This window comes from Hoplias malabaricus, chromosome 1 (genome assembly GCF_029633855.1).
Source record: "Hoplias malabaricus isolate fHopMal1 chromosome 1, fHopMal1.hap1, whole genome shotgun sequence".
NCBI lineage: Eukaryota > Metazoa > Chordata > Actinopteri > Characiformes > Erythrinidae > Hoplias > Hoplias malabaricus.
Window position 1 is genome coordinate 47,280,287 of NC_089800.1, and position 27,585 is coordinate 47,307,871.

General features: G+C 38.5%; 1 protein-coding gene across 2 annotated transcripts; it reads right to left on the reverse strand.

Annotated features, from left to right (window-relative positions):
- Nucleotides 1-309: 309 nt before the first annotated feature.
- On the reverse strand, nt 310-27,585 carry si:ch211-137a8.2 (uncharacterized protein LOC777613 homolog). 2 transcript variants are annotated; one of them, XM_066664988.1, is made up of 13 exons: nt 27,383-27,585; nt 14,763-15,052; nt 13,728-13,878; nt 12,647-12,829; nt 11,713-11,850; nt 11,428-11,622; nt 8,507-8,711; nt 7,620-7,723; nt 6,584-6,635; nt 6,074-6,234; nt 4,103-4,303; nt 3,670-3,719; nt 310-2,865 (listed from the first exon to the last, which is right to left on the reverse strand). In XM_066664988.1, exons 2-13 carry the CDS (start codon nt 15,047-15,049, stop codon nt 2,634-2,636), a joined length of 1,959 nt encoding a protein of 652 aa, XP_066521085.1. In that variant the 5' UTR covers nt 15,050-15,052; nt 27,383-27,585; the 3' UTR covers nt 310-2,633. The 2 variants fall into 2 exon arrangements, with proteins under 2 accessions (XP_066521085.1, XP_066521077.1); XM_066664980.1 differs by having other exon boundaries at nt 4,103-4,306.

Consider the following 27,585-nt stretch of genomic DNA (forward strand, 5'->3'; position numbering starts at 1 on the left):
ATAAAGTAGATTTTTATTTACCATTTATTTATATAGTATTTATTTGCTAAGTTTATAGGCTCTTTGTTGGCTGTAGTCAATACTTAGTTATTTCAAATCCAAATACATTGAATTGAGGATGGCTGTGGGGTTGAAAGGTCATCTGCAAATTCTTCCAGCTAAGAACCTGTTCTAATTGAGTTTGAAATGTTAATGAGCATCACCACACCGGACTCCCCAAAACACACCATGAAAATCACACAGTGCACTCACATTCCAAACAAGTTAAAAATCATCAACTCACTGCTTGTTTTCACTCATTCACTTTATTTGAAATGTAAAAACAGTGCAAAATGCTGCAGATCATACAAATAGTCTTTTTTTTCTGACTAAACAAGGGTTTGTTGTAAATAGTGTGCCCATAAAACTTTCCCAGTTGTATTTTCCCACTGCTTTAAGACATAGCAATGCTTTGTAACATAGTTGCTACCATAACACACACCACTTATAACACATAAGGGCCCAAAGATCAGTCAGTCCAACTAGCCATTTTCCTTTCAAGTTTATACACAAAAGATCAAAAAATCTGATCTTTTCAATTCGTTACAACCATTGTTATCATTTTCTGCACACAATCCAGTTCAACGTTATTAAAAAAAACAAAACCAACCAAACCAATCTTATTTTACTTTGCAGTTTAGATCTCTCGATTGCTTAATTTTTCACTTTTATGCGTGCTCTTTTGGCATAGTGTCACAGCAGAAGCCATAAAATAACTGGATGAATACAGATCAGCCAAAACAATAACATGATCTTCTGTTTCTACCTTTACATTATCAGCTCCATTTACAAGACAGGTTTACTTTGTAGTTCTATAATACAATAACTTGTGGATGAGGTAGTGTTGCTGAAGTTTTTGAACCTCTCAGTGTCACTGCTGGACTAAGAATAGTCCACTAACCAAAAAATATCCAGCCAACAGCATCCTGTGGGCAGTGTCCCGTGACCCTTGATAATTGAATACAGCATGACTAACGCAAACTGTGCAATGAGTTACTGTGCCTGACTTCACATCTACTAGGTGGATCAAGACAGTAGGTGTGTCTAATGAACAATGAGTGGGCACAGTAATTAAAAACCTCAGCGGTACTGCTGTGTCTGATCCACTTGTAGCAGTGCAACACAAACCATCACACCACAACAGTGTCACTGGAGCACCGAGAATGATACACCACCAAAATCATACCTGCTCTGTGGTCGTCCTGACACCTGAAGAATAGGGTGAAAGGGGGCAAAAAAGTATACATTGAAACAGGTGGAATAGTGTATGCAATTGTAGAACTACAAAGTGCTCTCAAATATATTGTAGTTGATACAAAAAACTGTCAACCACTTGGCCTCAATTATTTGAGCTGAGCATAAATATTCTCCACACTTCCACAATCATTGGCTTTTACAGACAGTCACAACAAACTATTAACATTGAGTTCATCACTTATGTTAAGGCCACAAAAAAAAAAAAAAATTAATTGGTTTTACACTTAAAAATAATTTAACAGGGGGGGAAAAAAAAAAGTTTGTTTTATGTTTCATTGAGCTTGAGCTGTTTCTGTCCTCAGTCAGGAGTTAGTAAATATGAACAGTTCTTAAGCAAGATGTGGCTACTAAAATCTTGAACTTAAAAAGCTGTATATGAAGAATTAGAGAGGCCAAATTGTTAAATGTCAGTTGTTTGGCAATTAAAAGTGTCAGTAAAAATTGAATGATTATTACAGACGTAGCTGGAAGAAAAGGACAGAACTGCTTTACAAACAAGGAGGGGGGGAGAGAAAAAAAAAAAAAAGTTACAACACTTGCCCCAAGCATTTATTCAATATGTGCATCATAAAAGCGGCCCCAAATATTTCCCATCTGACTTTTCAAGTATAGTCCAAAAACAGTCTAATTCTGCTGTTTAAATTTCTGTGATGTGACTGGAATGTTTATTAAAAAATATATTTTTAAAGTAAGACATTGCTAAAATTATGTCATCAAGAACTTTACTATCAGCTTAATAAACAAACAGATACATGAAAATTGTGCAGTCTTCTAGTAGGTTTTTTCTTGGGGAAGGGGGTAGGTTAGTCTTGTTAAAACACCTAATCTCTTTCAGGGTTCTGGACAAAATGCTTATTTTAACAAACTTTATTTATTTTACCTTTAAAAATATATAAATAAATAATTAGTATGTAATCTCTGTATGCTACACACACTTCAATGACCTTCATTCCCCCACATCTCTTAAGGTTCTGTTGTGAATAGACTTCCACAACTTGAACAGGACTGGTTTGTTTGGCTAATGCACACACAATCAACCAAATCAACACTATTTATTTGCATGTGTATATTAATGATTCAATGGAACGTATGCTGCCTCTAATGAAGGATCAAATCAGTGTCTCTCCTTTCAATATCTTGATCTGAGCTTTAATCTGCCTGTGTCATATGCACCATGGAACAAAAAATTAAGACACAAGACCAAGGCAATGTCGCAGACAAGAATGAGCTTTCTGTACAGCACATATACATATGTGAAATGGTTAAAAACAGTCTTTCCATAGTGCTGTTTTGGGGATACTAAAGCATTGGTTTTGGAGCAAAGTGTTTCTGCAGCTTTAGGTTGGAGGTGGTCCATTGACGTAACGCAGAGCAAAATGAAAAGAACGCTCCAGAGTGTTGGAACGATGGCATGGGCTTCCCTGGAGCACTGCAGGTGGCCAGATCACCAAAACCAGCAACAGCAGAGCCAGCAGTATATACAGCAGAGATGGGACTCTAACAACATCCAGCAGTTTGAGGGTCCTCAGGGGCCATAGGCCAAAATGGTTTGCAGAAACCACCTGATAACTTAGAATAAAAAGAGAGACAGGAAAGTAACATTAAGTGCTGCTTCAGCATCATGGGTATTAAAAAAAAATATTATCCATTTACAGGATATTTTAAATATCTGCTTTCTGTCCCTAGATGCTGCACCTATAAATGCTGCACCTATAAATATAAATATATTAATTCTTAGAAACTGTTGACAGTTTGGACAAACTATTTCCCACTGGTAAAAGTAATATTCAACTGGGCATTCAATATAATAACAAACAAACAAATAAATAAATAGTAGCAAACTTTGCTTTTAATAACTACAAGATCTTTTATTATTGTAGTGTTGTTGTCAAGATCACTAGAGCAGTGTCTATATCAAGACAGACCAAGACACACTGAGACCAAAACCTATAGATAATAATGAGTTTATAATATATTTTGGGAATAAGAAACTAATAAAATATTAATCCTATATGTATTATTTAGGCTACTTAATCATTTAACCACGTTTCAAATTAGCCTTTGCTTCCAATGTCTGTTACTTAATATGGGACAAAAATGTTTTGTTTTTTTTTGTCCAGGTAACAATGCCTCTGTCCCGACTTTTTTGGAGTGTGTTGAAGGCATCACATTATAAGTGTGTTTAAATTTACAATAAAATATTCAAGTTGTTCAGTAAAAATAGAGTTTGTGGGTTTTTTCAGTTAAATAACGCTCCAAAATAATGAACAAGTCACAGATTCTTGGTTTAACTAAATTTTACAAAATGTCCCATAATGCCTTGATTGGGTTTGTAGAAAAAGACTGAGATTTGGCACTATAACTATCTCTCACCGATGGCTGCTCTCCTCCACTGAGTCACTGGAGCACCGTCTCTTCAAACACTAGTGAAAGTGAGAGATGAGATTAGAATGGCAGGAGCTTAACAGAGAAACCCCACTGGGATGCTGCTGTTTATGAGCAGTTTGCAATCAGAAAACATTACGAGTATAATTATATGCAGGGGTTTAGAGGTACAAAAGAACATCATAAAACCAACAGCATCAACTAAGAGAGTTAACTCTACTGCCCATCTTTAATTATCCAAAATTTCAGGTAACGGCAGACAAGGCTATTAGAGAATGTGCCTGTAATGACCTACCGTGTTATTACAGGCTTGTAGGATGACATTAAAGTTCAGTATGGGGGGAGGGGGGGAGTGATTTAGGGAGCAAAATAGAGAGGACAGTAGAGAAAAAGATTAATGAAGAGAGAGACAGAAATACACCTGTGAATTTGGGTGACGTTTGTTAGAGTGAGACGGATGGTCACGTGTCCAGGTGGAATAGATGTTGTGCACTTGTGTTTCGTAAGGGGGTCTCTTGAGGAGCACATTCTCCAGATACCCAACTCTCATCACCTCCTCCCTTTCCTCCTCCTCTTCCCTCTCCTCCTCTTTGGTGGATGGAGATGAAGTGAAAGTGGCATGCTGCTGTGAAGATGCACACAAAAGGCAAAATTCACACAGGCCCCTAGTTCCCAGAGCTGGACAACATGGCATTCATTGCATGTGACAGCATCTCTATGCTACAATAGAGAAAGCGTAAACAAACAGAGCCTGCTCCCATTAACTAATGAGGCCGTTTCTATCCTTTCAGTCAATTTTCTTTGATTCTTTTAGTCTTTCATGCACTAATTCTTTCTCATGGTATGTATGTGTATGTTGCCACCCCTCCAGTAACACCTTTGAGTGTTCTTTTGATGAGCGGTTGCTCTTGGCCCATCTCTGTGTGCTGCTTTATGTTTGCACCCACAATTACGGCAGCCATTAAAGAGCCAGTTAGTGCTGTGGCTTCCCTTTTCCAGCCCTGTAAAGCTGCCAATTAACCGCCAGTGCTGAGAAATTACGAGAGCCTCTTTGAAATGGAAATAGCTTCTTTCTAACCGGGGTTCTTCCAAGTCTAGAGCAAGCAATCGCCCTCTGCATCAGCCCGACATACTCTCTTTCTCAGGAACACAACCCCACTCCCCTCAAATCCTCTGCCCCCTTCAGCAAATACAGTGCTTTTTAGTCAAGGTGGTGTAGATTAGTTCGAGACAGCTTAATTAGCAGGAAGAAAAAAAGAGAGACTCTAATTTCTTAGGAATATTTCTTTTTATGGTAGCTCTAAAACACGACTTTAGCCTCGCAGAGAGAATTTCTAATTTAAGGGCTTTTTACGAGATGGAATATGAAAGAGTTTACAGGCAGGCTGAGGTAGTAAACATGACTCTGATGAGTCACTGTGACATGCATTAAAATGGAGGGAGAGGAGAAGCTGTAATGAAGTGGAGAGTGACGTGCTGATGTTATGCCTGGATCACGTGATGTTACGCCTCTATGCTTTGCTCTAAAGTGATTTGAGGAGAAATCTCCATACATTTACTCCATTGTAAATCTAGCTTGCCTTCTACACTGTAATACTAAAGATGCATCGGGGCAAAGACACCAAGTTCACTGTTTATGACAAATCACATCTGAGCAAGCAAAACCAAGACAAGAGGACATAATGGGGGACAAGAGATATAAAATTATCCATCATATTGGCATTTTTTGATGATAAATTTGTGTAATAAATGTGCTACATCTATTGAAATTATACATTACAGGGGTACATTTGTGTGACTATAGTTTCATGATTTAAAAAGAAAAACATCTTATCAAATAACTACTTGCAAAAATGGCCATGACATTTGTTCTTTGTATATTTACATTCAATATTTTACATTTTAATTTTGTTTATTTTAAAAATAAAAGGTCAAATTTATATCCTACAACAATAACTAAGAAATCTTGTGTATGAACTCTCCCTGTTAGAGGCAGCTGGGGATTTCCTGGACTGGCAGGGGAAAGAGTTGGTGAAATGTCTGCATTTTCTCCCCCTCAAAATTCACCCAGGGCATCTAACCATGACTGCTGCCCTGGTGTCAATTTGGCTTCCTGCTACTTCAGTTGTGTTTTCACTAGTGTGTCCCTAATCACTAGTCTCTGTGTGTGAGAGACTTTCTAATTTATTGGCTGCAAAATGTACGTGACAATCATATTCTTGGGTTGGCTTATATACTTGCACTTTTTTAATTGGGCAAGACTGACACGGCATCCAAACCTTCAACTAAGCAAGATTTTCTGGTAATAACCAGTATTTATGGTTGGGCACATCCAAACAACCGTAGACAATCAGGAAGAACAAACAGATGTGCTGGATTGTGAGGACAGTACCTGCGGAGTGCTTTCTGTTTGGACAGCTTTAGAGCAAAGCCGGTGAGTCTGGCCCAACCAGGCACTGATGCGCTCTGGATCAAAGGTGACTGGCTCAGGTGAGTGTGAGTCTGGAGTGGAGGTTTTCCAAAGCCTGTCATACTGAGACCTGCCAAGGTGTGCTAGGAAAAACAAACAGATCAAGAGTGGGAGTCTTTCTAAAATGTGTCTCTAGGTCTCTTCTATAAATAGCAAAGCCTGTACTATTTATCCTTTTCATGAAATGCAACTCTCTTTAAAAGTCATACTATATTCTGTGGAATATGTAAGTTTCAAACACAAAGTATACTGAGAACCATGATGAACCACTTCGGTTAGATTTTTTCGGATTAAGGCTATTGGAAAAAACAGCCCTAATGAGGGCAGCCCATAACACATAGCTGTCTAACACTGATCACGTCTTAAGCTGTGATAAGCAGAGCCTTCCCTGGCATCATTACGACACTGACCAATCAGAGGCCAAGGTTTTACCTGGCACCGAGGTCCAGGGTGGAGCCACACCCTTTAAGCTCCTCTCAGTGACCTGGAAAAAAGGAGGCAATAATCAAAATTCAGCCTGATTTCAACTTCAGTGACAACATCATGTTTACAAAACTAACAATATCAAAATGCAGTATAAATTTACAGCTTCTTAAAATCAAACAAACAAACCAAAAAACCCCAAACAAAACCTGAAGCTGGATGTGTTTGGATTAAAAACTTAGAAAGAAACCTTATTTGATTAAAAAAAAAAAAAAAAAACTATAATTTTAATTTGTTAATAGTAAAGAAAAAATTATGTTTGGAAAGCCATACTGTAACAGTGAGTAAATATATGTGATTGTATGGTTTAACTATTTTTTTTATATCTTCTTTCAAATTTTAGAAAGTTCTAAAACACTGCACCGTATTCAACACAGTGTTCATTATATTCATGCAATAAACCAACTAAAATAAGCAGAGTAAAATATGTTTCAGTCAGCTACTACACATAAAACTCAGTTAGGGTGTGCTGGTCAGTATTATTTTCAGACTGTTTTAGTTTTAGGCCAGATACAGTAATTGTGTCTACAAAAAAAAAAAAAAAAAAAAAAAAAAAAAAAAGGACCATGACAATTCATGATGGCATAAATTTACCATAGCTATATAGCCCACCGCAATACTGGCTAGTGTACACTTATGCATAGTGGCTAGTGTACCCATAGTGCAATTATGTATAAATGTGCATGCTATATGCATGGTACACAACCAACAGATGCATGGATGCTGACACATTGCTTACAGCGAACACATTTCATTTATCAATATAAAAATTCACAGCAAGCAGCCCCCACCCCTCCCCTTCAGTTTTGCATTTCAATTGCATTTGTTGCTTCCCGGAAAATATATGCACATACATTATGTCACTATATATTACCATTAGGTATTTCAGTATTCTTGACTAACTGCAGTTTCACTGTAAACAATTTAAATAAAAACAGACTGGCTGCAGCTGTGGGTCACTAGCAGGGGAGTAAGAGATGCTCACCAAGTGCTGGCTACATGGAGTGGTCTTTGGAGAGCCCAATTGAGTCAGGAAAGCTTTCCTCCTCAGAGGATCTTTAGTAAGCAGCTCCTCAGTGCTGCAGACACCTAAGGAAGAAAAGATGACCTTTAATGCCCTCGATGAGTCACTAGAGATTTGCCTCTTGTTTAGATAATAATAAACTGATACGCTGCATAGGGACATACACGAAAAGAGGATTATACAATGAACTGAGCCTATGAAACACACCAGGAGCGCATTACAACTGCAGAAAAAAAAAACACAAACTGGAATCACAAAGTGACATGTTATTATGATTTTCATTTTTGGACTTCCTTTAGCACTTTTGCAACATTCAGTTCTTTACAAGATAAGTTACCAACAAAGAAAGAACCCCCTCTACAAAAAAAAATAATAATAATAAAAATGGAAGTTTTTTTAAACATACTATTCATATTTACATGTATGTATAAAATAAAATCATACAATACATTAGACAATATGCATCTCAGATGCAATATATCATTAGTATTTTAGCAAGAAAAAGATGACATTAAAATTATTTGTTATTTCCTATTGTCTTGAAATATAATCACCACTATTAACTAAATTGTGATTTCTTTCCTGCTAGTATATGACTCATTTTAGCAATGTATCTGCAGACACATCTAAAATGTCCCATTCATTCATTAATTTAACCTACATTTATAACAAGTTGAAGCTGTACTGAACTAATGTACCATGACCATTTTACACATTTTACTCCATCAAAACGGGTTCTGTGTTCCTGAAACAATGGATTGTTGAACAGATTTAGTAGCTGTTGATTGGGAACATGGAAGAATGGCCGGTGAACAGTGATGTGTTTAAAACTGAGCACTAAAGCCCACCTGCAGCAGCACTAAAGTAGGAGGATTCTGTGTCGTCATTGGAAACTGAGCCCCCGATGTCCACAGAGGGGTCCCACTCTAACAGCAGCTGCTCATGGCAGAGCTTAGCAGAGAGGTTCTCAGGATCTACATCATCCTCCTCCTCCAGCACAGTCTCAGACGGACACCCAGAATCTGGGCACAGCGTCCAGTCCTCCTCAAACACCTGAAATCCATTCAACAGGCAATATCCATCATCAATGTCAAAATACAACAATAGTTATAACAGAGTGAACTAACAGAACATGATGCAAAGATATTATATGTGAAGTAAAAATGCTAAACGTATAAACAATTTCAGAGATTAGAATTATTCTTAGAATAATAAGTGATGCATTGTTACAGTGCACAGCATTCAAACCCTCACATTTACATGTAATTACATGTGTCAGATCTTCTGCACAGGCAACATTTTATGTTTTATGGGTTCTTCACAGTGTAAAGGAACTCATTCTTTTTAAACAAGAAAAAAAGTGTAATCTGACATAATGGAGCTTTCTCTGCTACAAGATCACTACTTTAAGTTAGTTACTAACTTGTAGTTTCCAATAAGAATTAGCTGCAACACAAAAAACCTTCAGTTGAAATCCCCTTGGTTACAGTGCTTTCATACTTCACTTTAATTTTAAACATGTCAAGAGTTTTTACTGTGCTTTAGAAGCCACTGAGCAAAAAAAGAGTTGACTTTAACACTGATAATTGTAAATGAACTCAGAGGATGGATAATCTAGCTTTATGAGACAGGCTGCTTCCTTAATTCAGAAGTCAAGACATCTTTTCTTTTCTGATTATATAACAGTCTCATAAGCCAAGTTTCAGAGCTGAGCGATTTAAATCAGGGACTGAGTGAATTAAATAATTTTTGTATTTGGTTCACATAAAACCTCTCACGCAAAATGTGCAAAGCTGTGGGAAGCACAAACACACTAGTGATTCATTAATGGATGTCCGGTGTGTGACTCCATAACCTCTCCATGCCGACTGTATAATGAGCATCAATGCAGCACATTTACAGCATGATCCGCTCCAGTCTTTAGGAACAATGGCCCACACAGAGAACTGCTCACATGGACAGTGCATGTATTATACAGAGCTGCTTGGCTACCAGACAAATATTCAAACTATTTCAGGGGCATATTCATGATTTCCCCCTGAAATGCTTGATAGATCTCAGAACAGACTATCACTAGTACTTTGTGGTGTTACGCTTCAGAAAAGCTTCTATATTATCATCTGAGAAATCATTAAACCTGTATAACTGCATAGTGTTCACAAGGAATATGTATTCTATGTCATATAAAAATAAAATATGTACATAAATACCTCATTTATAAAATGTGGAGAAGTAGATAGTTTGTGAAGATTCTTTTGTTAATATCTTTTAAAGCCAACATTTTAGAGAATGATGAGAAACACCTTCTACTTTTTAAAAATACCTACATTAAAGTGGATCATGTAATTTTTGGGGGAAACTAGTTAACATACTAAAGACTAGAGAGTGCTAAAAATACAAAATGCATTGGACTGTTCGTGGATTTTTAATTATTGGTTATTTTGGTTTAACCAAAGTTCATAATAACCTATTTATTTATTTATTTATTCCCAGTCATACTAAACAAAGGCTTTTTGACACTTGAGTGCCATGGATGTTTACTTTTTATGACTTGAGTTTCCAAAGAACAGAGATACACTTCAGGCATTTTGTATTGGGTGAGGAGCAGTGGAACTACAGGTTTGATGGATCTGCCAGATAAGTTAGAGTGGCATTTCTGATCCTGAACAAATCTTAAAACTTCAGTGCCTGAGCTCATGAATGTTTTTCTTCATTAATGTAAGCACATTCTCATTCCAATGCTCTAACCTCTAGTGTAATACCTTCCAAAGAGACTGGAGGCTGTAACTGCAGTTAAGGGAGGCAGTACACTACAAATTACCCAGGTATTATAAGAAAATTGTGCTAATAGTGTAAATATTTTCATTCATTCATTATCTGTAAGCGCTTATCCAGTTCAGGGTTGCAGTGGGTCCAGAGCCTACCTAGAATCATTGGGTGCAAGGTGGGAATACACCTGGAGGGGGCAGTGTAAATATTTCTGAGTAATTTCAAAAAGAAAGAATGAAAAAAATATTTCAAGGCAATGTGAACCCTGTCAGACGTAGGAAAAAAAAACCTGTTGTTGGTTTAACTTTCTTTAAATCTTTGAGTCTTTTTATGCCCCACCTTCTCAGATGCACCAGGGTCCATACTTTCAGCACCAGTAGACAATGACTAAAATGAACTTGACCATTATACTGAACTATTGAAGAAAGGGGTGTATGTGTGCATACAATACCAGTAAAACGTTTGGGCATCTTCTAAGTAGTCACTTGTGGAACAGGGCTGTTCACTGTATAGAACTGTGTACCAGCCCTACCTCTGCACAAGCCAGGGTATGGTCTCAAACACATTAAGGCAGCTCTACAAATTAACTCTTGACGAGGCCACAGCTGTTCACTGAAAACCATTCCTGGTGACGACATCATGAAGCTTGACTGAGAGAACGCAAAGAGTGTGGAAAGCTGTCATCAAAGCAAAAGGGGGCTACTTTGAAGAATCTAAAGTGTAAAATATATTCTGGTATGTTTAACACTTAGTTTACTACATAATTCCATTTGTTCCTTCATAGTTTTAATGTCTTCCATATTCATTTTCAATGTAGAAAAAAATTAATAAAAATAAATAAATAATAATAAAAAAAAACACTGAATGTCCAACCCTTAGGTTGTTATTGTACATTCACAATATGTGGAAAATGGCACAAAACAAAGGAAACCCTCCTTGAATGGGTGTGTCCAAACTTTTGACTGGCAATGCATGTGTTGGAGTATGTGCTAATGCTCACCAGTCTCATGCTGAGGAGACGTGTGTGAAGGCGTCCCAGGCCCTGGAAAACTCGAGCGCAGTACAGTAGAAGCTCCTGAAGCTGGCTCTCAATGGCTTGAGCGTCAGCCGGCTCACTGCGCTGGATCAACTCTTCTCCTCGCTCCAACAGTGAATTCAGACGACTCGCACTTTCAGCCACGGCTTGCTGGAAGCCCTGATACACACATGCATGTGAAATATTTATATGCTCCCTCATACTATGCCAAAAGTATCCCATATACTTTGGTGAAAAATTAATGTCTACCTGAAGCTGTCGCATCTTGGCACAGGTGTTTCTCTCAGAAAAGTGCTCCACTTCTGTAAGTCTAAGGTCCATATCGGCCAGCCAGACAGCCATCTCCTCCCTCTGCCTCTCAAAATCCTCTCGCTGGAGTACAAAGTGCTGCAGTAAACAAAAGCACCCAGACAGGTCATCAGGATATTTTTTTTCTGGCTGTCTACAATCTTACAGTGATTATATTTGGACAGCGCATACAAAGAGCAGCATCAAAAATATAACATAACAAATCAATGTCCTTGGCACTCTGGGCTAAAGACTGCTGACATTAACAATACATGGGCACAGAGTTCACAGTCATGGGCTGGCCTGCTGAGGTTAGGCTTAGGTTAGGCTAATGGCTTTCTGAGGCCACTTTGGGTGAAAGAATGGAGTCACATTGTGTATTCTGAGGACAGGCAGAAGAGAGGGTCGCATGAACGAAGAGATAGTGGGATTACAACACTACAGTATTCACCAATTTGCATCTTGGACATCAGAATGCAGTGATTCTTTCTAAAAGTGCTAGAGTTTTTCATTTGGTAGGAAGAAATTTGATTGATAACCTTTCTCCAGTCTCATCACAGACATCTGTGGATGAAGCATGGACAGATCAGTTGGACCATATGGGTGGATTTATATTAAAGATAAAGTCTGTTAAACAGTATATCTCCAGAATAGGAGTGTACATTAAGGACAAATTAACTCATTTATATGACTACATATTACAATTATCATACATTTTGATATATTACACATTAGTGAACAATTCATGCAAAATATTTCAGGACTGGCCATTACTGTTTTCATCTATCCATGATAAATGGGCTAACTTTATCAACTTTTTCCCATCTAACTTTATCAAGTTAAATAATTTTATATTTAACAAGGGCTCAAGCAGAGGAGCTGTAGTTGAGTGTACCTTGAGCCGGCGGCAGACAGAGTCCACTGTGGTGCTGAGCTGGTCCCAGCGCTGGCCACAGTCTTTGGTCATTTGTACCAGTCGTGTTCTCATAGCTCCCCTGAACTCGCCCAACAGGACACGGCTGCTCTGGCTCAGATTGTCCAGCTGAACCAAACGCAACCTGGACTCAGCACGGAGATTCTGAGAAGATAGGTCAAAGGCCTATGAAACAATAACCGGACCTAAAAACTTAAACCTAAGACAGCTTTATAAATGTATCATTTTAACATGACAAACTGCAAGTTTAAAAAAAAAATAAAATAAAATAAAAAAAAAAGTAATCAAATGTAAGATTTCACAAAACATGCATGCATGTCAGGGTTAACCCTAACAAAATATCTATTGCTCTGGTCCAATTATAAATTTTGTTGACTGTCTGAGGTAAACCTACTGTACAGTTTCTGCACAATGTTTTTCACACTTAATTCTTATATATTACATTTAACATTAAATGTGGTAGTTACAGCATATTATATTTTACGGTTTCCACCGTGTTAAACTTGGCAAATAAAATATAACTGTGCTAAATTTTGCCAATAAATATTCATATTTTAATCACATTTAAAAACGGGAGAAACTTATTTTCTCTTAGAAAATCAAATGTTTTATCTGACAAGGAATGTTTACATTTTTTACTTTAACGAAAAGGAAGAGGAAGAAGGCAGTGAACTCCTGCAAGAAGCACAATGATTGGGAGCAGTGCCAAATACTTTGATTAACATTTGATGTCATTACTTTCCACTGGAAACAGTCCCAGGCTTTTAGACAGTCTTAATAAACGTACTGTTTGCATATGTAAGTATATGTGCAAGTATGTGTCACTGATTACACTTTCATTGCGGACAGCCTTAATGTTTGCACAGCATTGACTCACCAGGAAAAATGAATGTGCATGAATTACTAAAATGATCTGTAGAATGGTTATTTAATAAGGAATGAGAGATAAAAGGGCACTTTGAGGAGAGGGTGAGTATTGATATTGAGTTCTAAGGTACAGCAGCAAGAACATGGGATGCTGTGAAAGTGTTAGTGTGGTCACCTCAAATTTATGCAGTTCCTCTTTTGCAGTCATATACAGTACATTGCTGGAGTTTGGGGCAGCAGCCAATTTCTCTGCCAATTGCAACCAGTCATCCAAAGAAGAGTATTTCTTCATGAACTCGTGCCAGAGCATCCACCTCCTCTCCAACCTGAAGAACATGTACAGACACCTGTGATATATCCACATACAGGTATGGACACATGCATCATACACTCCAATGCCACTAGCAAGCCTAAAGTTGCCTCTCTGGAACACAGATGCAACATGCAGATAGTAACAAACATGTGACAAATGACAGAATACATACAATTGAGGCAAACATATACACTGATCAACCATAACATTATGGCCAACTCCTTGTTAATGTTATTTTATATATATATATATATATATATATATATATTACACACATAATTCTCTCAGCTCCACTGACAATCTAGGAGCACAATGTAGTTCTACATTTACATAGTGTAATCCAGCTGATGCTCTGCATATCTTCTTCAAAATTGACATGACCCACACAGGACCACAACAAACCATGTATTATTTGGTTGGCAGATCATTCTCAGCACTTCAGTAACACTGACGTGTTGCTGTGTTGTGCTGGTATGATTGGATTAGACACATCAGTTCTGCTGGAGTTTTTAAAGCCCTCAGTGTCCCTGTTGGGCTGAGACTAGTCCACCAACTAAACAAAAAAACCCTGATCAATAACGTCCTGTGGGCTGGGTCTAGTCACCACTAATGAAGGACTAGAAGATGACCAACACAAATTGTGCCACAACAGATAAGCTACTGTCTCTGACTTTACATCTACAAGGGGAATCATTGGGATAGGTGTGTCTAACCCAGTTAACATAAGAATTACTTTGATGAGCATTATGTTAGTCTACAAACTAAATTGTGATGCTTTTTGCATATTCTGACTTTCTTCCTATACCAAGTCCTGCATTTTCTGTTGGTATCGTATCGATTCTAAAACTGAATATCAGAACTGTCATCTCAACAACATGCTTACTTCAGGTTACTTACTGCACACAGCCTTCAAGACAGGAAGATTCCTCCTGGCTCAAGTTTGCGAGTGACATCCATTCTCTGAAATCTTCCGTCATCTGATCTAGTGCTAGGTGGTCTCTATCTGAGAAACTTGCTTCAGTGTGCTGCAGGTACAGACCGGTACCTACTTGAGCACTCATGCAATGAGCAGGCTTTTTCTTCTCATCCTCCTCTTGATTGCTTTGTGTGGGGCAAACTTGGATGTTTCCATGGTGACTGCATTTGAGTACAGTCTTCCCTGACATACTGGCATTACCAAACATCACCTGTTGTCAATAACAAAGTAGGACGTGAGTTCATTAAAAGCAAACTATGCCATATAGACCACAGAAGGATATGCATACAAATATTATAATGATGCTTTGTGTTTTCTTCATTTCCCCATTCTTGGGAGGGGGGTTATTTGCTGAAAGACATTTAATTTGAAGTAATCTGGAATATTTATAAGTCCATGCATATGTGTTTCTATATAAAACCTATGCGCCCTTTTAAATGTGGCTCTTTGGGTTGATGACTTGAATTGCAGAATGAGGACATTACAAATAATGCCAAAATGACTCAGACTGCTGGGCCACCAGTTCAATTTCTTTAGCTTCTTTTTCACTGTCAGGCCTAACCCATGTGAGATGATGTAGGCCAGTGCTTGCTGCTTTATAATCAGCCACCTTCAGGCTTCTGCATGAACTTTTCACAGTGTCTTAATCTGAAACTCATGAGCCCTTTGTAGCCTGAAGCAGATATTGAAGCAAAGGCCATAAAGACCCACTTGTGGTAATGCAATACTGTATTATAATGCCCATCATGCTCGTCTGCACAAATAGAAAAACACAAATAATTTTTAGGTGATTTAAAAGTTGGACTTTTTTTTTCAAATTGTGGTGGAAAATAGAACTTTGTTACAGACATTGAAACTATACTGAATGATCATTGTATTACATTCATTGTCCATTTTGTCAGCTCCAGTGACCATACAAGAGCACTTTGTAGTACTATAGTTTCAGACAGTAGTCTTCCTGTTTCTCTGCATTCTTCTTATTTCACCCTGCTCGTCAATGTTTAGAACACCCACAAGAACCAATAGAGAAGTTATGATTTAGGTGGTAAAATCACTTTCAGTGCTGCAGTGACACTGATATGGTGGTGATGTGTTAGCGTGTGTTGTGCTAGTATGAGTGGATCAGACACAGCAAGGATGTAAGTTTTTTTTGTTTATTTATTTTTAAAAAAAATGCACCCACCATGTCACTAGTGGACTGAGAATAGTCCACCAAACAAAAATATCCCACCAACAGCGCCTTTTGGACAGTGTCTTTTTGTCTACCGACGAAGGACTAAAGGAAAACCAGCACAAACTGTGCAGCAACAGGTGAGCTACTGTCTCTGACTTTACATCTACAAGGTGGACCAATGGGGCAGGTGTGTCAGAGTGGACAAAATGTTTAAAATAACCTTTCCTGGCCTTTAGGCAAAGAAAAAGGAACTGTGACACTGTGAGCCACTGCCAGGTAAACATTTCTAACAGTACCAAACTGGCAGTTTCCCTGGTTCTCAGTATAGCATTGTATGCTAGGTTACACAATGTTTCAATGTTTGTCTCACTACACACGTTGATTGCATCAGAAAAGGTTTATGTTAGGTAAGAGGATATCTTTAGTTAGCCAGTTAGATAAGCCTGAATAACTAAGCTCACACATTAGTTAGGTCAGCTACAGTTTGGTCTATTACATTAAGGCCAAGTCCACTAATAACTTAAGAACATCCTCACACCAACCCCCTCTCTCACATTTACTCACGTACAGACTGAAGTAAACAGAAAGGTTCACATTTCACTAGCATATGGAAGAATGCCAAATGTATTCTCTGACACCTCTGGTTAGCAACTGACACATGATACTTAGCAGAGACATGTAAAACAATAATGTCTATCCACAAAACAGTGTCTATTTCTTGACAACCCAGTGGTTCTCAGGCTATGGTTTGCGTACCACCAGTGATACACCAGAAAGGAATTATTGAATAATTAAAAGCTAAAGTTTGTTTAAATTAAACAATCTTTACAATCATACAAAATCATTAAAATTTTATATATAAAATAAAATATACATTACAGGACCTGAAGCATCTCAGATGCCACAGATGGGGGGGAAAAAAAAAAAAAAAAAAAAAAAAAAGGTTCTCGGTCTTGGGCTAAAGGGTAAGCCCATCAAATACCTTTACAACTGTGCTGTTGCTGAAAAGTTTGCCAAACCTGCCCTGGCATGGGACAAGGCCAAATACGTTTTCCCTCACTCACACCTCCAAAAAATGCATCAAGGTAGGTCACATGTAACCATGGCTTCTGTCAGTCAAAAGTGATGTCCTCAAGTGCCTAGGACTAAAGTCACAGCCAACTTGCCTGCACTCGAGGGTTTAAAATGTCTCAGTCAGAGCACAAACTAACCCTCTCTCACTCACACCCATGAAGGAATAACAGAATGAACAATGTCTGGATTTATGAATGGACTTGTCTTCTTCCCTCACCTTAAAGGAAATGGTCCCTTCAAGCCTTTAGTTCACACCAGTCGATAACTCAAAGCAAGACAGCCATAATTTAGCTGCAACCTTGGCTTTCACCTCAGCCACCTCCACCCCAAGTTATACTCAGGCGTTTGCCTTTGCTGAAATGACGGTCATTTCTCAGGGTTTAGAGGTACCGCTCTACTCTGAGCATCCCACAGCCAAGAACATTAACTCACTGGACTGAGTCCTGAAGCGCTGGAGTTGAAAATCGAAAGCAGTGGTATTGTTTTTCTGGAGCTAGGAAGAGTGTTGATCATGCCTAGGTGAGAAATTGAGTGTGAATATGACTACTGTCCACACATCATCCTTAACCTCTCAAGCAGGAAACATCAGGTACATTCTAAAAAAATTAAAAGGTCTCAAATGTCTTCGAATGATTTCACTGATTTCGAATGATTTTAATTAAATAAAAGATGCTCCAGCTAGGAGTGGTTTTATTGCTTGTTTAAAATATACTTTTTCAGTGAATCGAGGTTTGAATAACAGTATCTGGCGGTCATTACAAAGCCCATTTGGCAGGCAGAAAGTTCTCCACAAGGGGCAACTATTAGCACTCAAGTCAATTTTCTGTAGATCTTGGGGAAACACACAACAGCACACTCCCGAACAGGTTTGTAGTTATATATTTGAAGTAAATCAAAAAAATGTAAATGTTTGAAATTACAAATAACACAGTAGTGCACAAATGTCTTAGGCACGTGAGAAAATTAGATTTAAAAAGTTATTCATCTCAAGAGGATAGGCTTTTTTAGGCATCCTATATTATCAAGAGGACAATTCTGGGAAAAGTCATGAAAGGAGGATGTCAGAAACTTGTTCCAGTGCAAAGCTTTTATTTCCATCCATCCATTATCTGTAAGCGCTTATCCAATTTAGGGTCGCGGGGGGTCCAGAGCCTACCTGGAATCATCGGGCGCAAGGCGGGAATACACCCTGGAGGGGACGCCAGTCCTTCACAGGGCAACACACACACACACACACACACACACACACACCCCTACGGTCAACTTTCGAGTCGCCAATCCACCTGCAACGTGTGTTTTTGGACTGTGGGAGGAAACCCACGCGGACACGGGGAGAACACACCAACTCCTCACAGACAGTCACCCGGAGCGGGAATCGAACCCACAACCTCCAGGCCCCTGGAGCTGTGTGACTGTGACACTACCTGCTGAAGCTTTTATTTATTTATTTTTATTTATTTTTTTAGTTTTTTTTTTTTTTTAGGAACAGTGCTTCTAGTTAGACATCACTGTCTCTTCCTCCAGCCATTCTCTCTACACAGGGAGTGTACACACTGCCTCTGCACTTTTTACCCGACAACCTACAGGGGGAAGTCCTTTCCTGTTTAAATCCATGTTAACATGTTTATTGATTCTCAAATTAAATGTAACAGTCAAATTAAATTTAAATTACAGTGACTCAAGGTCACAGAGCTGGCCTGGATATAGCCAGGAGAGAGAAATTTATTGTCTTGGAAATTCATACATTCATTATCTGTAACCGCTTATCCAATTCAGGGTCGTGGTGGGTCCAGAGCCTACCTGGAATCATTGGGCGCAAGGCGGGAATACACCCTGGAGGGTGCGCCAGTCCTTCACAGGGCAACATAGACACACACATTCACTCACGAAATTCATACAATATTTGACATTTAGGCGAGAGAGAGTAACATTGTTCAGTGCTCTGTATGTCAGCTACTAACTAGCATTCAGTGTCCAGAGACGACTCTTCAAAAGAAGAAATCTTGAAGTATGCCATGTTTTTGGTCTGGCTAAAATTGAAAAGTAAGCTAAGGTCTTGTAAACATTGTTTTGTGTGGTTTCACTGGGTGAACAAATGTGATGGTTTACTAATGTGATGCAGTTGTTAATGACAAACAGGATGTCTCGGAAAGAAAACAGCGTTCTAGCTATAGTTCCAAACTCCCTTCTCGTTCCTCAGCTCCACCTTAAAATATACTGTATATATTTGTAGTAACAAAAATATGTGCATCAAATTTATGTTTGTCTTAAATGTTTAACTACTAATAGTTAAGGAAATAGTAAAGGATTTTTTAAACAAGGCAATACATTGAATATCTTTTGTGTTTACATACTCTTATAAACTTTATTACTTTACAGCTAATATTATATACAGCCAGGAAAACTTTAATACATTCAGCTAATCACTACAGTAGAACACCACAACAGAATATTCCAGGGTGTAACTGCTGCATTTACACTGCTTCAAAATGTAAGAAAATTTTGAAGTATTCCAAAGTATTCAGAATAAATTTCTCCCATTGAGTAATTAACTGGAATATGTTTAAAAAAAAATTTAGGGCATGTATTTTGTATTTCATAATGGAATACATATGGACCAAAAAATACAAAACTATTCCCACCAAACCTCAGAGTGCATTCCTGCTCATGCACAGTACAGGGGGAAGGGAGAATGTTAGGTCCAAAAGCCTAGTGTTGCTACCTAGGCAATGAGCATGCATGAATCTGGGCCAAAGCTTGAAAGCAAAGCACTGAATTGAGGGGTGGGGGCAGAGTCTGTAGTCCATCTGTTGCTATGCATACTTTGTTTGACCCATTAACCCTCTTCTTTATTGGTTACCACCTTAAACAGGACAACAACATTGCAGGTATGATTGGATGATGGATCATTTTGACTGCTGCAATGACACAGATGTTAGTGTGTGATGCACTGGTATGAAGGGATAAGACACAGCAGTGCAGGTAGAGATTAAAATATCAACAGTAGTTCCAAGAATCATGTACAGCACCTTTAAAGTCCTCTACTTCCTAATCTATGCTTGACAGCTCTGAATTCCCACACTTACATATATGGTCAAGCTTATGTTTCCGAGTAGCATTTTCTTACACATGAAAAAAAGACAAAAGAAATCAGCCCCTGGAGACATTTGTGCAGGTCTCATATCCATCATAAAAAGGTACTACAAGTTCTCAGATATACCACTGGCATATTTCTCAATGGCATAACAGGTTTAAAATTTCCCTTCATGGAAAACATACTGCAAAGTCTTTGACAATGGTTGCCATGGAGAAACTTTGTCATCACGTAAAACCAACAATCAAGGCAAATATTATACCACTACTCATAGGTAATGTCCACTCATCATGAATACCTTATTTTCTTCATAATCTCTTTCAGTCACTGTTGGTAGTTTGGCTTTGCTTAGGCAAAGCAGGTGCATCTGGGTACTTTTCCATAACACGGATTGCATTTGAATGAGGCAAAGATGAATAAACACTCGAACTGCTGTCTGTGATGGGGAGGAAAAAAAAAGGAAAAAACCCCAGAGGACAAAAGGTGAGGCAGACATGACTCGGCTTCACTCTGCAAGACAAATGAAAAATAATGATGGGCTCAGTGCGTCAATGAAGTCCAAATCGCTCTGTGGCTCTTATTCTAGTTTTATGGCCTGGCATTAGCCAGCTCTGCAGATCACCCCATGTGCCCGTACTGGCAGAGAGCGCACACATCTGCACAGCCAAGAATCTCTAACTGAGAAGATCACTGTTGCTTCAGAATGGCATATAAAAATGACCTAATTTCTTTGACATTGGGAGGACCTCCAAACATGAGCTCAATGTGATTGCATTCAGAGTTCAATGACAAACATTAGCACTTTTTTCCACTTTTAAAATGAGCACTAAAAAAATTATAAAAAGCTACAGAAAAAGGTCAGTGCCACCCAAAATCTGCAACTGGTGCAATTATTCATATACTACAGCCAATAAACAAAGTCTGGACCTCCTGCCAAGCCAAGAGCATATGAAGAATCACAGCATGTACTCTTTGAAATGTAAATGAATGTTTCTGCTCACATTTCTTGAGCAGTATAGACCACACACAAAGTGCATAATATATTTAAACAATCACACCTTTCAAATAGTTTCTGATGAGGTCTGTAATGACTCTTACCAAACAGGAACGAAGCATGAGCAGAGTTTACAAAGATATTTCAAGTGTTCTCTAAAATTGACGCGGTTCAGTATTTAACTAATACGTCTGTGCTCCTAATCAGGTTTTAGGTATTTGTAGCCAGATCATTAATGCACCATGCAAAAAAAAAAAAAAAAAAAAAACAACTTTTATTTATTACTATACAATTTTTTAGAGAAATTGTAAAGCAGTAAATATTGTATTATAATCATAGCTTATAGTATAATAATTGTGAACACATCATATTCAACTGTGCATCCATATATAAGGCATGTCAGAAAAATGGAATGCCATGGAACAGCCACAAGCATTGACTAGAGAAGCATTAGGCCTCTAGACACTGAACTATGGAGCAGTGTTCTCAGAAGGGAACAAGCATTCACGTAACATCAGGCCCACAATCAATGCTGTTTAAAACTTTTTTTTTTTTAAACTTATTTCACCAATGTAAATACTGTGGAGATGGTTAATAGGACTCCAAATTGCCCGGACACCAAATATTAATGGCCTGGCTTAGTCAATCCACATTTAATGGAATTAGAACTTTCATCTGTCTCGAATTATTTTAAAATGTGCCCCATCTGGTGAGCTGATGACAGAACTGAAAATTACAACCACGGTGGACAGCACTTTTTCATCCTCACTCTGCCGGCAGGAGGTAAAAGACGATAAAAACCTTTATTTCTAGATTTATAGACAGCTTCCCCCAAGAGCCTTAAGACGCTAGCTCTTGTCTCACTAACCCTTTTATAAGTTTTTGTTGCAAATTATCATCATTAACATCAGTTTTTTGGAGTTGATATACTTTTAGAGCATCATATTTTTGTTTACTTGCAATATGGACATAATATAAACATAGACTAGGGCTCCATATTGGACAGAGCTATACTGTAGTTATAGTGCTACATATCACAATTGGGATGCTCCTAGCAATATACCAAAAACATAAATATAGTTACAGATTGAATAATAAATGTTCCTGGGTGTAGATGCAATGAATGCACAGACTTTAAAAGTCACAGAAAGAGAGAGGAAAGGAAAAAACAACAACAACAACAACAACAACAACACATTCAACCATCAGAAAGCCACAGACAAAAGAGAGAAAGTTCAGTGAAGAGTCAGTAAATAAAGTAATTCCCCACCAAAGCTCTCCACGGCAGTGTAGTTCTATTCAGAGGGCAAAACAATATATAATTTGGGGAACAATAATAGATTACAAGCTCAAAGAGGTTGGCTGCATTAAGGCGTATTTTGTGTGGTACATTCTTACATAGCTGCCCTTGGCAATCAGAACAAAGTTATCCCTAGAAAACAAAAATAGTACTTTCGGCAGTGGGTCTACACTTCTATGTCTACAAGAAAATCTCCCTGCAACTTCCTTCATGAACTACAGCTATTTCATACTTAAAGAGAAAATGATATGAAAGACTAGATGAAAGGCTTCAGGAAACTGAATGGTCATCTAATAAGCTCTACTTCTGGTCTCAACTTATTTTTCTCCTGTATCCTCATGTTTTTCATGATCCTCCGTCACATGTTTCTTGTACACGTGTTAAACAGCTTTTGAATTTTCCATGAACACACACCGCAAAATATGTTATTGAGCTTATATGACTGGAGCAAAAGGTTTAGCACATTGGGCACTTCAGCATATTTCCGAATGCAAGTTTCACTGCTGCCAATTCAGATATGTAGACACCTTGCAGCGTTATTAAAGACATTTTAAGGATCATAGCAATCAAAATAGTTGAATATTTATATCCAGATCTGTCTTGAGGAGATATTTTTAATTTGAGATGTGCGTGCACACACCCCTGGTGAGGCGACAGAGTTCCGCCCACTTCAGTCTGTGCCACTCGGCAGAGGAGCCCGAGGACCATCTGCATTTCCGGTGATGGGCTGAGAGATGCAGCAGAGCGAGGGACCCTGCAATCACTCTCTCTCTCCCCCTTTTCTCCACACACCTCCATCTCCCCCTCAAACCAGACCCCTGCTCTCCCTCCCCATCCTCTCAGAGACTGCACTCATTGTCTCTTTAGTGCCACAGGCCCAAACAGGGAACAAACAAGCCTTTCTCAGCATCCGGATAGGGAGGTGAGGCCAGTGCCAGGACACCTGATCTTTTCCAGTGTGCACACAAAGCTAGAGATGAACCAAATCACCAACCCCCCCCCGCCTCTCTTCAGTCCCCATGGAGACCGTGCTTTGCAGGAGAAGATAAGTTTGGGAGAGCAACAAGTAGAGCAAGCTCGTTTCAATTCCTCAGGCCCCCATGGGTGTTGCTTAAAATACATCATTGTCTCTGTACAGAAAATGTAGGTCCTACTATGATAAGACAGCCCCTCAATACAGATATGATTGACTTCTCAGCTCGATTCTGGATTGTAGGGTTAGACTGCAGGGAGCTTCAAAGACGTTTCATTAGCCCTCCAAACCCAACTGACCTATGCATAGTCCACCAGAAATTCCCTCTTGCATAGCAACTACATGAAGGACAGAAAAGCTTGACACATCACAATTTGTATTTACACAGCACCTTATGAGAAGTTGACCCAAATTTTTGTTAAAATACCTGCATAGTAATTTTAAGTGATTTCATTTAAATTATATTTTCTGCGTGTGAAATGCCACTGTTTTCTGAGCCACTTCCTTGTAACAGAGCCAACTCATTGCACACGTCATTGTGTGAACTCGAATGAAATTAATAGGAAAAAGTGCAGCTGAGTTGAGAAGTTTCACAGGCTGATCTTTCTGTCAAATCAGAGTACATCTTCACCTTTTGACCTTCAGAGTTTCTGAATTCCTTTCACGAGATTTAGATCAAGTCAAATCTGCTTCACTATAACACTATACTCGTTTGTAACTAGCAAACACAAAATGTATTTCATGCAAATCACAATAGAAACCCCTTGTGTAGGAGTGAGTGACTGAGTGAGTGAGTCATAAAACATTTCCATGTGGTGCTTTGCATCTAAAAAACATTTTTACAAACTTATTTTGACTATCTCTAAATTTAGACTCTGATTAACATATCCCTTGTTCCAGTTTATGTAGCTTTTCACCAACACTGACCTTTACTTTTTAACACGCCTACTTGGCTCACTTGCCTAAATGAGTTATTGAAAAATAGGTCAACTTGTCAAGATCAGTTGTGTTAGTCTAAATGATTTATCAACAAGTCAACCTCTGTCCTCTCCAAAAATCCACACTCTGGCAATCATCTGAGCAAATGTGCTCTTTCCCTTTTAGAGTGTGTGTTCATGTGAATAGCTTTAGACTGAATGAAGTGTAGGGTTGTACACTCTGCTGCTGTATGCAGCAGGTGCAGCTGAGGGAGAATATCCCAGGCTCATTCACCTGATGGCTGAGGATTCACTCAAGGACAGACAGCACGTTTCTCTCAGCAGAATGTCTGTCTGTGACGCTGAGCCGTCATAGCCTAAAGCAAGGGCATTCTCTCAGTAGAGAGGGAGAGAGAGAGAGACAAAGACTTGGTGAGTGGGCGAAAGCGTCTATGTACCTCTCAGATCTATATAAAATACTAAGAAAACAAAGATGATTTTCATTAACTGAACTGTAGAAATGCTTTAAACACATAACACTCATGACCTGCAGGCAGAGCTGAAACAATACACTGTTCGTCATTCAGTCTTTACAAAAGAGGTGTATGTGTGCAGAAACATAGTGCTGTGTTGGTGAAATCTGAGAGCAGGTTTTCAAAAAGAACTCCAGCCAGAAATGCTGGGAGTTTCAGGCAACTAGGTTTGAAACTGGACAATAACCACAGTGAAGGGAGCGCTCATTAGGACACAAGATGCCAAAAGAACCAAGGAGCATGAACACGAGACTGAAAGGCCAATTAGTTCTGGTGTAGGACAACATTCATGGATAGAATCGGTGGAGGCGTAACCGAGGGCACTGCGATCTAGCCCTTTTATAACCCAGGTTAAAAAATAACAGCACTCGACTGTGAGAGGCAGAAAAAAATTGACCATTGACATGGCTATTATTATAGTTCCGTATATGAGAAAGAATATCTAAACAATAAAATCAAAAAAACAAATCAAGAGGGATTTCAAGCTCCTTGCACTAAAGGAAATAATAATATTGTGCATCAGATTTGTCTTTTCTTTTTGAGGCATAAGATTTTTCCTAGGTCCTCTGTAATCAACTGCACTGGACTAAAACAAGTGTAAATATTTAATCAGATCAATTATAGAACACAAAATTGGATGGAACAGGGAGGATGAACTCAATAAAAGACCCCCTGATGGATCAAGGCAAAAACATGTAAACTGCTTTTCCGTATAAGCTGGGATCTAGTGCATACAAACCAGGAAAAGGAAATCAATTCAGGGACATTGAGGTTATACAAGGTTTGATCTGAGATACTTGCTTAACAGTAAAACAATCAAGTTAAGGGATTTTAACCTGCAGCCTGAAGCATGCCATTGTCACAATCTGCATAAGCATCTGCATAAAGAGTGTTTTTCTACATTATGATGTCCATCATTACATGAGCAGCCCACAATAAGTGTCCTATAAACTAGCTCAATAAGGAGCAGCCTAGTCCTACTTCTCCCACTTAACTGCTGATAGGGCTTAGAGATCAGGCTCAGTTTTTATGCTGATGAGTGGCCAAGAAGCGACAATAGGAGGATTTGCACTCTAGAGCACGGAAGAATTATGTGAATATGAAAATGTCTGTTTTCTGTTGTTTCTATCATAGATACGCTCGCCAGTGCTGTCTAAAAATACAGAGTCCAGTTTTTAAAGCATTAAAATATGATGCAAAACGAGTCACTTTTGTTTTAAACAAAAAAAAGCTTGTGTAGAACAAAGTAGAATGAAAAGGTTTCAAAGGTAAAGATTAAGAATGCAATGAGAGCATACTGATATTCATCTTGTTTTTTTGTGTGTGCTTAACAGTGGTTGAAATAGCATTTACGCTGACATCGACACATCAAAGAATGAGTGTTTACAAAGACAGCGTTAATTTTGACACTGACGGTTGTTTTAAATGTCCTGTGAAGATATATCACAAATATGAAAAGCGTCTATCATGGAACACTAAAGTCTCCCTTGTATTGAAACGTTTGGTGCAGCATGTAAATAAAGCTAGTATTTTAAAACCACACAGTCCACATACTGAAGTGAACACAAAACAAGCTCATTTTTAACTGATCATTTTGTGATTTCTTTTGGCAAAGGAACATATTTGCATATCCCCAGTTTGGCCTGCAATAATTTATCCCCTCCCATTCACACTGAAGTTATATGGAGTGCTTCAGCCTGGATGGTGTTTGAAAAGGCCCAAAAGGAACCAGTCAGAACAACATTCACCTTAAAAGGAACATTAACACAATCAGGTTGTTAACAAAAAAAACAGGGTAGTTGGAAAACAATGATTTTTATCCATATAAAACCACACAATCATTATACATTGGCTTCAGAAATACGAAAAAATAAATAATTTAAGACAGGTTCCTGAAAATTCAAATAAAAATGAAATTTAAAATGAATTCACATCGGGGCACTGTGGTCCTTAATCACACAGAAGGGTTCTCAACATCAAATTTCAGTGTGGCACTCAACTGGCCCAAGACAAACAGGCCAACAGAAGCTAGTAACCGGATGACTTGGCATGTTGCTTTAATCGTGAGTCATGCATGCTTTAGCAAATGTAGGCTGCCATTAGTAAACATTAACCCAGCAACAAAAAATGAAAACCAAAACACTGGAGGCAGAACGTTACGTGTTTGCGTGTTGCAAAATTCAGCAAGTAAACAAGAAGTAAACAAATGCTGTAACTTCTGAAAATCTAGAGCCTGTGAGATTGTAAAGTTCATTCTTAATGAACACGTGAGTCTGTTACACACATATATATATATATAAAATGGAAACCCACATTTAGAGTTCACAAACGTCTCTAAAACGTTAATGAATAGTTTGTTTTGTGTCGACGTTATATTCGCGAACACAAACTCTGCATCCTGCGAGAATAAGAGTCCCGTATAGATACATCCACATCGATATAACCCCTTTCAGTAAAATTTAGGAGCGAGTACTGCACTTACCTAAACTCGTGCGGGTTTATGGAAGCTGGTGTCTTAGGAATCCTCCCCCCCTGGGTTTAAGTACCGCAATCAAGTTTACATCTACAAATCGACCTTTGGACAAAACCTCTCACTTTCGTGAAAAAGCCGAGTAACTACACAGCGCTTTAACCTCCACTCAGATCAGGAAACTCAATCTTGGCAGTTCCAGGTAAACTGGGTAA